The following is an 11,726-nucleotide window of genomic DNA, read 5'->3' on the forward strand; positions in this document are numbered from 1 at the left end:
AAAAAAAAAAAAAAAAAAAAAAAAAAAAAAAAAAAAAAAAAATAATTTTTTTTTTTTTTTTTTTTTTTTTTTTTTTTTTTTTTTTAAATTTCCATTTTTATGTCTTTAGTTTTTAATGTGTATTGAATTTGAATAGTAATATATATAAAATGTATGCATATATATATATATATATATATATATATATATATATATATATGACAAAATATATTCATAATTATATTCGTTTACTTAAGTAGAATTTATATTTCCTAAATAATTAAATATTTCCCCCCATTACATAATATATATATATATATATACATAATATGACTACGTTTTTTCTCAATAATTAAATCTTATTTGTTTAAAGACTAAAATTTTTGGTAATTTATAATATGAATTTGTTTTACCATAAAAAAAAAAACATATATATATATATATATATATATATCTATAAAGTTGTATTAAAAAAATTATTAACATATAATATTTTAATTATTTATTTTTTTTCTTTCTAATTATGGATAAATATAGATAATACAAAAAAGTAGATATATATGATAATTAAAAAATAAAAATAAAAATATATATATATATATATATATATATATATTATATAAAAATATTGGGCCAATATATACCTATAATTTTAGTATAAGTTAATTATTTTTTATAAAAAAAAAAAAACTCAGCCACATTTTTTCCTGTTTTGGTCATATAAATAGAACGAATTAAGAACCATTAAAGGAAATAAAATAGTTGCATCACCAAAAACTTTAACATGATTATTTGTTTGTCCATATTTTATTTTGCCCCATGATAAGGCTTCAGTTGTATTAGCACCACTATCACTTCCATCATATTCATTAGCAGTATTAACATAAACAGCATAATCTGCACCGTTCCTCATTAAATTTGCATTACATACATGATGCTTTGGTAACCCCCCTCCAAGAATAATAATACCAGATTTATTGCAATTCATTGCAAGTGAATTAATTTTTTTAATATCTTTAACAATATCAAGAATTAAATTATTTTTAATTTTTCTTCCATAATTATGAAAAAATAAATTATCTCCTAAAGATCCATCTGTTAACCCTGGACAAAAAATTGGTATATCATTTTTATAACACCAATATATTAATGAGCTTTCATGATTAATTTCTTTTCCTAAGATGTTAATAAATTCTGATGGACTTAAATAATACATATCATCTTCATCATCTGAATCAGAATCATTATTATAATTATTTATATGATAATTTGTATTATTATTTATATTGTTATTTTTATTTGATATATTATTTGTGTTTATATTTGATTGTTTTATAAAATTTTCTTGATATTCATTATATTGATTTGTATTATGGTTATCTTTTTCCATGCCACACATATTGTTCCTATTAATATTATTATATTTTTTATTTCTTTTTTTTAATTTTTTTAAAAATATTTGTTCATTTTTTTCATTTTGTTCATGTAATAATCTATTTAATATGGGTTGAAGCCAATCTTCAAATTTACAATAATTATCATTAGGTACTATTAAATTACCTATTCTATTCCATCCTTTTTTTCTTAATTTTTTTCCATTTAGATTAAAATCTCCTATGTAAGTATTAGAAAAGCATTTGATGATATCCTCCTCTATACCTCCAGCAGTTGTCACAACAACATCGATAAATTTATTTTTGGCTAGATAAACAAATATTTCTCTTAATCCACTAGAAATCATATTTGAAGTGAATGATAACCAAATAATACAATTTTTTTTCTTATTTTCATAATTATAAAAATTATTTTCTTCATTATTAATACAATCATCATTAACATTATTTTGATTTATATTATTCTTTTTATTAATTTCTTCAGATTTTATATTATCATCCTTATATTTATAATATATCATTTTATTAATTTCATCAATACTAATACCTAAGTTAGTTGCTTGAAATCCCATATATTTATACTGATTTATAAATTCATGTAACTTTACTTCTTTATCAAAATTTAGACCTTTCACTATATCTGTATTTTCTGGAATCATCCAAGATTTTATAAAAACAGATGCTTTCGCATCTTCAATATTCTCTCCTTCATTATGACTATCTGAATCACATTCATTCTCGCTTGTTATTTTGTTTACCTCTCTAAAAGAAACCTGTTCCACCATATTTTACATACAAATGGAAAGGCAAATATATAAATGAAAAAATATATATATATAAATAAATATATATATGTATATATATATCTTGATATGGTAATTATTCCTTTTCTATATCATTTAATATTCTACTTTTTAATTATTAAACATATTTCTATTAATCAATTTATTTTATAAATATATTTAATATATAAAATATATATATATATATATATATATATATATATAATGAATCATTAAATTTATAAATATATTATATTATATTTATAAAGGAAAATACTGAAAAGCTATTTTAAAATTATGTAATATAGATCTTATAAAAATAACATGTAGATTTTCTAATATATTATAATAATAACATTAGGCACAATATATTTTATTATTATTATATATATTAAATATATAGATATTTTATATATATATATATATATATATATATATATATATATATTTATAATGATCTAAATAAATATACGTTATATATATATATCCACCTATTTATTTATTTATTATTATTTTTTTTTTTTTTTTTTTTTTTGGATTCACAAATATGTTATACTCCGAATAAATATATTATATATATATATTATATAAAAAAATATGAATGCATATCCAAATAAATAAATTTATTTTTTTTTTTTAATCTTTAATATATAATGTATAATTTATTTATTTGTTTTTTTTTTTTTTTTTTTACATATTTATTAACATTTTATGATGACCATATAATTGTGAGTGGAATATCCATCTTTTTTTCTTTATATCCCTTGAGAGGTATTTTATAATATGTGTCATTTCTTCTTATTATTATAAAGCATAATTATAATACCACAATAAATATATATATATATATATATATATTTTGAATAATTTGTTTTATATAATAATGACATGTTGTTAGGTCATATTCATTTGGCATACATATAAACATAATTTATAATATTTTTTTTATAAGTATTAAAAATATATATATATCTATTCATTTGTTTATTTATATATTTTATTAATTCCCATTTGTTATCAGTATAATTTTTTCGTTCCGCTTTTATTTTTTTTTATTAATTTAAAAACAGACATATATAGAACATCCAAGATGAATATTAATTTTTATGTTTATGATGATGAAGCAGATGATGAAATAATTTGTAGTAATTTTAATGTATACTGCTCAGATGAATTTTTAAAAATTCAGAACATTGAAAAAAACAGCAACGCTATAATTTATCATGAAATAAAGAATGAAGAAGAAAAAGAAGATGTAAGTAATATTAGAAATATAAATATGAATAAAAATAATGAAGAAAAAACAGAAAAAGTGAAAGAACCAAATAATGTACAAAATTTTTTTGTATTATGTTGTTTTAAAAATTATAATGAATTGAATATAAAAAAAAAATTAGAAAATAATGGATTATATATTAATAAATATATAGTTAGATGTCTAAATATAGATATAAAAGAAAAAGAAGAAAAATATAAAAGTTGTAAAGATCAAAATAATAATGTTAAAAAAATATGTACACTAAAAGTAAACATAATAAAACCTCTATTATTTATACCTATTAAAGAAATTAAATTATATGTTGAACAAGTCTTTAATCAATCTTATGAATATTTAAAAAGTTATCAATATGAAAATATAGATATATTACAATCATACTGGAATAATATTAAAAGTAAAAACCTAGAAAAATATATTAACCTTTCTTTATTAAATACATGTTTATTTGTTAATAATTTTTTTAAAATAAGTATATTAGGTGTTCAATCTTATATAACAGTTAAAAATATTATTCTAACGAACAACAATAAAAAGAAAACAAAAAAGAAAAATAAAAGGAAAGCTGAAAAAGGAAGTCTACAAGATAAGCAAGAAAAAAATAACAACAAAAATAATGAAAATAAGAACAAAAATAATGAAAATAATAACAAAAATAATGAATATAATAACAATTTTTGTGACAACAACAATTGTGAGGACAACACCCATTTTTGTGACAACAATATTGTAGTGCCTTTTATTGATCATAATTCCAAAATTGTTATTGTAACCAATGATGATATAAGAAACAATGTAGATGATAAATATTTTATAAATGAGTATGAAGGAGAAAAAAATAATAATATAAATTTCAATCCTATGAAAAATTTGAATTTAAAAAAAATGATGATAAATAAAAAAGAAAAAAAAGGATTAAATAAATTAGGAGGATATAATAAAATTAAAGAAGATATATATTATTATATATTAATTCCTTTAATATATAAACATATATATAATCAATATCATATAGATATACATAAAGGTATATTATTACATGGTCCTCCAGGGTGTGGTAAAACATATATTGCTTTATCAATAAAAGAGGAATTATTATTATTAAAAAAGAAATTTTATATGATTACACAAGAAAAAATAAAACAAACAGAAATAAATAATAATACAAAGAAGTATCTTCATAATGATGATAATAATGATAATTATTATAATAATGATGATGATTATTCATATAATTGTGAGAATATTATTAACATACCAGAAATTGAGATATTAAAGAGTACAGATCTAATTGATGATAATAATACTGGATATAAAATTAATGAATTATTTTTAAGATGTCATAAAAGATATCAAGAAGAAAAAAAATGTAGCATAATTTTTATTGATGAAATAGAAATCTTATGTAAAACAAGAGAAGAAAATAATAATATGAATTTATATACATCTGTATTATTAAATAATATGGATGGTATCAAAAAACATACACATACTATTCTTATAGGTTCTACAAATTATATTAATAAAATTGATCTAGCTTTAAGAAGAAGTGGACGATTTGATAAAGAAATTGAAGTTAATCTCCCTAATTTAAAAGATAGAATCTCTATTTTTAAAAAGAAATTAAATTTAATAAAAAATAATATAAATAAAAAAAAAATACATAAGTTAGCAGATCTATGTCAATCCTTCACATGCTCCGATATCAATTCTTTAATTAATATTTCTATGTTTCTAAACATAAAAGAAAATAAAATTATTTCACTTGATATATTTAACAGATCACATATTAAAACTTTACATCATACAACCAATATTAAGAAGAACCAAGCAGGTGTATGTTTACAAGATTCGATTGAAAGAAAGGTGTGTGTAAATGAAATGGAAGATGATATATCTGAAAATAAATATATAAATATAAAAAATAATAATAATATAAATCATTTGTATGATAATTCCTCATCAAATATACAAAAGAGTATGTGTAATGATAAAACATTGATTGATTATAATAAAAATAATTTATATCCTTTAAAATATAAACATATATTGAAAGCATTAAAATATATAAAACCATCAGGAATGAAAGAATTATATATAGATATTCCAAGAACAAAATTTAAAGATATAGGAGGCTATAAATTTGTAAAAAGATGTATAAATGAATGTTTAATATATCCAAAAAAATATAAAAATATATATGATAAATATAATATAGATAGTCCTAAGGGTATATTATTATATGGTCCTCCTGGGTGTTCTAAAACTTTATTTGCTAAAGCTATAGCAAGTGAAATACATATGAATTTTATAAGTGTTAAAGGACCTGAAATATTTTCAAAATATGTAGGTGAATCTGAAAAAAGTATAAGAAATATTTTTAAAAAAGCTAGAGAAAATCATCCATGTGTTATATTTTTTGATGAAATAGATTCTATAGCTGTTAATAGAAATAATAATCAAAATTTTGTATCAAATAGAGTATTATGTCAATTATTAAATGAAATTGATGGAATAACAAATAGATTAAATGTTATAATACTTGCTGCAACCAATAGACCAGATTTAATAGATCCAGCATTAATGAGACCTGGACGTTTTGATAGAATTATTTATGTACCCTTACCAAATTATTCTTCCAGATTTTCTATATTAAAAAAAAATCTCAAATTTTTTAAAATTAATAATTTAATTCAATATGATAAGAAAAAAGATATAATAAATCATCATAACAATAAGGATATTAAAAGAGAATCTATTATAGATCATATACAACATATTGAGGATACAAATAATTCAAATGACCAAACAATCAACAACAATATTACACAATCTTCTTATGATCATATTGAAAATTATACATTTAATAAAAATAATAATAAAATAAAAACAAATAATAATTCAACTTTATATAAACATACACATACACCATTTATAAATCTATGTCACCTCTTAGCAAAAAAAACAAAGAAATATAGTGGAGCAGAAATTGTTAATATATGTAGAGAGGCATCTATATGTGCCTTAAGACAAACATTAAAAGCAACAAAAAATAAAAACAAACAAAGTATTAAGACGCAAAATAATATTTCTCATAATGAAAATAAATATACGTTTCATAAGGAACACCTTATTGGATTAAGTAAGAAACATTTTATTCAAGTGTTAAAAAAAATGAAACCTCAAACAAGTCAATCGCTAATAAATTTTTATAAAAATTATAAGGAGCAAAACAAGGTATAAGCAAAAAAAAAAATAATAATAAAATAAAATAAAATAATAAAATAAATAAATATAAATATATATATATAATAATAGATTGACATGGATAATTTTATGTATCAAAATGATTTTATAAAATAACATATTCTTAAAAATCATATACAAAAACATAGCGTAAATGAAAATGTAAACATATTGTAAATAAAAAATTATTAAAAATATATACATTGAAATGATTGCACATTTTTTTTTTGTAACAATATAAATTAATATATATATATATATATATATATATATGAAATAATATTTTTTTCATTTTTAAAAAATTTATAAAATATACATATAATATATATATATATATATATATATTTTTAAAACAAAATTGCTCATATAATTAAATCATCGTCCTCTTTGGGGCATGTTAATATATTTTAGTCCTCAGACTATATATATCTATATATATATATCTATATATATATCTATATATATATTTATATATATATATAACATTAGTGTGATATAAAAAAAATAATTTAATAAGGTGATAGCTATAAAATATACATTATAATAAAACAATACCAATTTTTGAAGGGTCACATGAAGCACACTTCCAATTATATAAATAATATTTTAATGATCCATCTCCTTCTCCAAATTTTAAATCTTGAAAGACAGAATAATTATGCATTACTTCTAGAGCATTAAAAACATCAAAATTATTTCTTTTGGCTAGACATATAGCATCTTGCATTAGATTTTTGAATGTTGTTGTTGTAGTGATATTATAAAATGAGAATGCTGCATTTAATATATTATATTTATTATTTCCTAGAACTTTTGATGGTAATGAATAGAAAGAAATTAAATCTTTAATATTTCCATCTTCTTCATTTACATATGTATATATAACTTGATCTATAGGCATAAACCAATGAGCTACATCTTCTTTTGAAAATATAGCATGTAAATTATATTGTTTTAAATGATCATTCAATAATATTTGTAATCCATCAATATCTTTTTTTTTCATTGGTCTTAAATTTTTTATATTTAATGTATCATCAATTCTATATAATTTTATAGCTCTACTCATTGTTAATCTAGTATTTAAACTTGAAAAACCTATTTCTATTAATTTCTTTACATTTATTGATCTATGAAAATATCTAGCAGTACTAACAGGCTTGGGCAAATATACACCTGCTGTATATATAGCTTGCCATATATTTTGTAAATTAATTCTTCTTGTTATTTCTTTTATTAATACAGGAGCTAATCTCTTAGATCTTAATGATTTATGAACACATAAAAAATTCACTTCTGCCATCTTTATTACATTCTTATTTACACACATATCAATAGGTATTGCACTTATAAATCCTACCAATTTATTTGTTGACTCATATTTTACACCTATATGCCAATCTTTTTCATAATTAGGAGAACTTAAAGCCCATAATAAAAACTCAGAAGAATAATTAAATCGAAATACATTATCGTCATCCTCTACATAATTATCTGTCAACAGGTTGTAAATATCGCTCCTATCATTTTCGTTTCTTATATCGCATACGCACCACGCATAGCCACTGGGCAGTTTATATTCCTCCTACGGTTTATAAAAAATTTAAAAATAAAATATATAACATAAAAATAAAATATATAACATAAAAATAAAATATATAACATAAAAAATAAACGTGGTTCTCTTCTCAGTATATATATATATATATATATATATATATATATATATAGGTATATTTTTTTGTTTATCTTACCTTTCTAACATCTTCTACTTTGTTATCGCTTATGAATGGCTCGTTAACCTACATAATGGAAATTTTTAAAATAAAAAATAAAATAATATGTAAACATAAAGCTACTTACACATATATATATTTTCATTTTTTTATTTTTATTTTTACATTCTCATCAAATTCGTCATTTATTTTAGGAACAGGTTGCGTGTACCAAAATTTGTAATCGATTTTTATTTTATCTTTTGCATTTCTAATTAACTGATATAAATCCCTACCAACAAAATCTTTCTGTCATAAAAAAAAAAAAAAAATAAAATAAAATAAACATATATATGTATATATATATATATATATATATATATATATATATATGCATATATTTATATTTTATTTATTTTTCCTCTCAGATTACCTTATCATCATTCATTTTTTTTTTTTTTTTTTTTTTTATGAATATTACAAGTCTTATTCTTTCCTTCTTTATTTTAAGGTGTACTTTTTAAAAGATATTATTTTTTATAATATCTAACAAAATACAAATGAAAATGTTTTCACATATATTATAAAAATGAATATATACATATATATATATATATATATATATATATATATATATATATTTATTTATTTTATTTATTTTTTATTTTTTGCTTTATTTTATTTTATCTGACATATGATTAAAAGAAATTAAAAAAACAACATAATAAATAAATTATTAATTATTAATTCATGTTTAATAAATAATATATGGAAGATACATGAGGATACAATAAAAATATTTAAAAAGAAAAAAAAAAAAAAAAAAAAGATTTTCTTTCACCCTATAAAAAAATTACAATTTGTATTTTAAATACATATACATAAAATATATATATATACTGTATATTTTTATAATAATATATAAATATATTTATATATTCAAAGTAAAAGAAAGTATCTTACTTATATAATAAATAAATATTTATACATATACATATATGCTGGCTTATTTTTTTTTTTTTGTTGTAATTATATATACATATCAAATATTCTTAGGAAAAAACAAATAAAAATTATATTTGTATTTCATAATAATTTTTTAAAAAATCTTAACCCGTTACAAATATGATTATTTTAATAATGTTTATAATTATATAATTATATATATATATATAAAATATTTACATTTGTATCAACAATATTTATATGGGTATTCTAATATGCATATAATATATATAGTAATTGTCAAATATTTTTTATTATTATAAGAAGAAATATGTTTATATTGCCGAATGAAATATTATATTACAAAAAAAAAAAAAAAAAAAAAAAAATATTTTTTTGTATGTTTATATAACTAATATATATATATATTATATATGTATATAATATATAGTATCTATTGTTTACATATTTCAGCATACTTACTAATATTATTATATATATATAATATATATATATAATCTTTTTATGCATTTAAATATTTATATATATATATAATTTGTAATAGTTCCTTTTTCTTTGCTATCATTCACATTGAAAAAATATATGTAAACATCATTTCTTTTTCTTTTTTTAATATTATAATATTTATTATTTATAATATATTCATCATATTTATTTATATTAATTTCTTGTTATATTATATATATATATAGGAATTATAACTATATTTAATAAAAAAAATATATATTATATATATAAAGAAAAAAAAAAAACATACATATAATTATATATATATATATATATATATATTATTGATTCTATGAGATGATAGTTCTTAATATTATAACTTAAAAAAAAATAAAGTGTAACTTTATAAATATTATATATATTTATGTCTTCATATATTTTTTGTCATATGTTTAATAATTTTTCTACAAAAAAAAAAAAAAATAAAAAGAAAAAAGGAAGGAAAAAAAAAAATATAATATGATATATTTACTTTTTTTTTGTTATAAAATATAAAAAATGAATACGTATTTTATTTTATTTTATATTTTTTCTAATGCATAATAATATTTTTATATATTATCTTTTTGATAGATTATTTTTATATTATATATATATATATATATAATTAAAAATATATATATATATGTTTTTCTTTTATTTATTTTATTATAAAAATATGTGACAATAAAAATATTTAACATGATCCAATTTTATAATATTCTAAAACAATGGAAATTGAGAAAAAAAATTTTATTTAATATATTATAATATAATAAAACTACATTATTTTTTTCAACATACAATATGAATAATAATATATAATATATATTATATTTATATATACATTTTTTTTTTTTTTTTTTTTTTTTTTTTTTTTTATGTGTACATATATTTTTTTAAATTGAAGAAAATATTCTTCACATATAAAAAATTTATAAATACATATAAATAATAATATTTGTATATATTAAAGAATAAAATATAAATATATATATTATTTCTTAATATTAAATAATAATACATATAACAAATATATTGTTCTCAATAATATTATTATCATACATTTGAGGTATTTGAATATATTAAAAATTATTATGTTTTCTTAATTTTATATTTTATTTATTTATTTTATTTTATTTATATATTTATGTTGGGGTTATATTTTCCAACATATTCAATATTATTTTACAAATATAAAAATATGCTCATTTAATATTCTTATTCATTTGATAAATCTGTTAATAAAATATTAAATATCAAAAAAAAAAAAAAAAAAAAAAAAAAAAAAAAAAAAAAAAAAAAAAAAAAAAAAAAAAAAAAAAAAAAAAAAATAGTCCTTATTTACTTAAAAAAAAAAAAAAAAAAAAAAAAAAACTTATTATAAAAGTACATATTAAATATATATATAATATATATATAATATTATATTAATTATATATTTATATACAGATATTCAAATAAATTTAAAAAAAAAAAATACATACATACATACATACATAATAACATATATATATATATATATATATATATATATATATAATATTTATATCTTAATAGCACTTGAATTATTTTATTTTATTTTTTGCATATAATAAAATGAATATTTGCTTAATCCATATATACATAAGATATAAATTTATGAGAAAATTTTTATATTCCTATAATTTTATTTTTTATAAATAGTAAAAATATATAATATGAAGAATTATTTATAAACACATTACAAAAAAAAAAAAAAAAAAATTAAGCAACTGAAATAAAACTATATATATATATATATATATATATATAGTACATATATTTATATATGTATTTATAATTTTATCTATTTTTTCCTTTAAAAATTTTTCTTAACAATAAGTATTATAAAAAAAAAAAA

At 17.0% G+C, this 11,726-nt stretch overlaps 3 protein-coding genes across 3 annotated transcripts; 1 reads left to right on the forward strand and 2 right to left on the reverse strand.

The window, feature by feature from the left end:
• Nucleotides 1–670: 670 nt before the first annotated feature.
• PGSY75_1412600 (deoxyhypusine synthase) lies at nt 671–2,158 on the reverse strand (the record flags this gene model as incomplete). The annotated part of the gene is made up of 1 exon (XM_018787833.1): nt 671–2,158. One exon carries the CDS (start codon nt 2,156–2,158, stop codon nt 671–673), a length of 1,488 nt encoding a protein of 495 aa, XP_018639205.1.
• A 1,087-nt stretch (nt 2,159–3,245) lies between these two features.
• Nucleotides 3,246–6,674, forward strand: PGSY75_1412700 (putative AAA family ATPase; the record flags this gene model as incomplete). The annotated part of the gene is made up of 1 exon (XM_018787834.1): nt 3,246–6,674. One exon carries the CDS (start codon nt 3,246–3,248, stop codon nt 6,672–6,674), a length of 3,429 nt encoding a protein of 1,142 aa, XP_018639206.1.
• Nucleotides 6,675–7,215: 541 nt separating this feature from the next.
• Nucleotides 7,216–8,840, reverse strand: PGSY75_1412800 (glycylpeptide N-tetradecanoyltransferase; the record flags this gene model as incomplete). The annotated part of the gene is made up of 4 exons (XM_018787835.1): nt 7,216–8,262; nt 8,432–8,479; nt 8,579–8,701; nt 8,826–8,840. 4 exons carry the CDS (start codon nt 8,838–8,840, stop codon nt 7,216–7,218), a joined length of 1,233 nt encoding a protein of 410 aa, XP_018639207.1.
• Between the last annotated feature and the right edge of the window lie 2,886 nt (nt 8,841–11,726).

This window comes from Plasmodium gaboni, chromosome 14 (genome assembly GCF_001602025.1).
Source record: "Plasmodium gaboni strain SY75 chromosome 14, whole genome shotgun sequence".
Lineage (NCBI taxonomy): Eukaryota > Apicomplexa > Aconoidasida > Haemosporida > Plasmodiidae > Plasmodium > Plasmodium gaboni.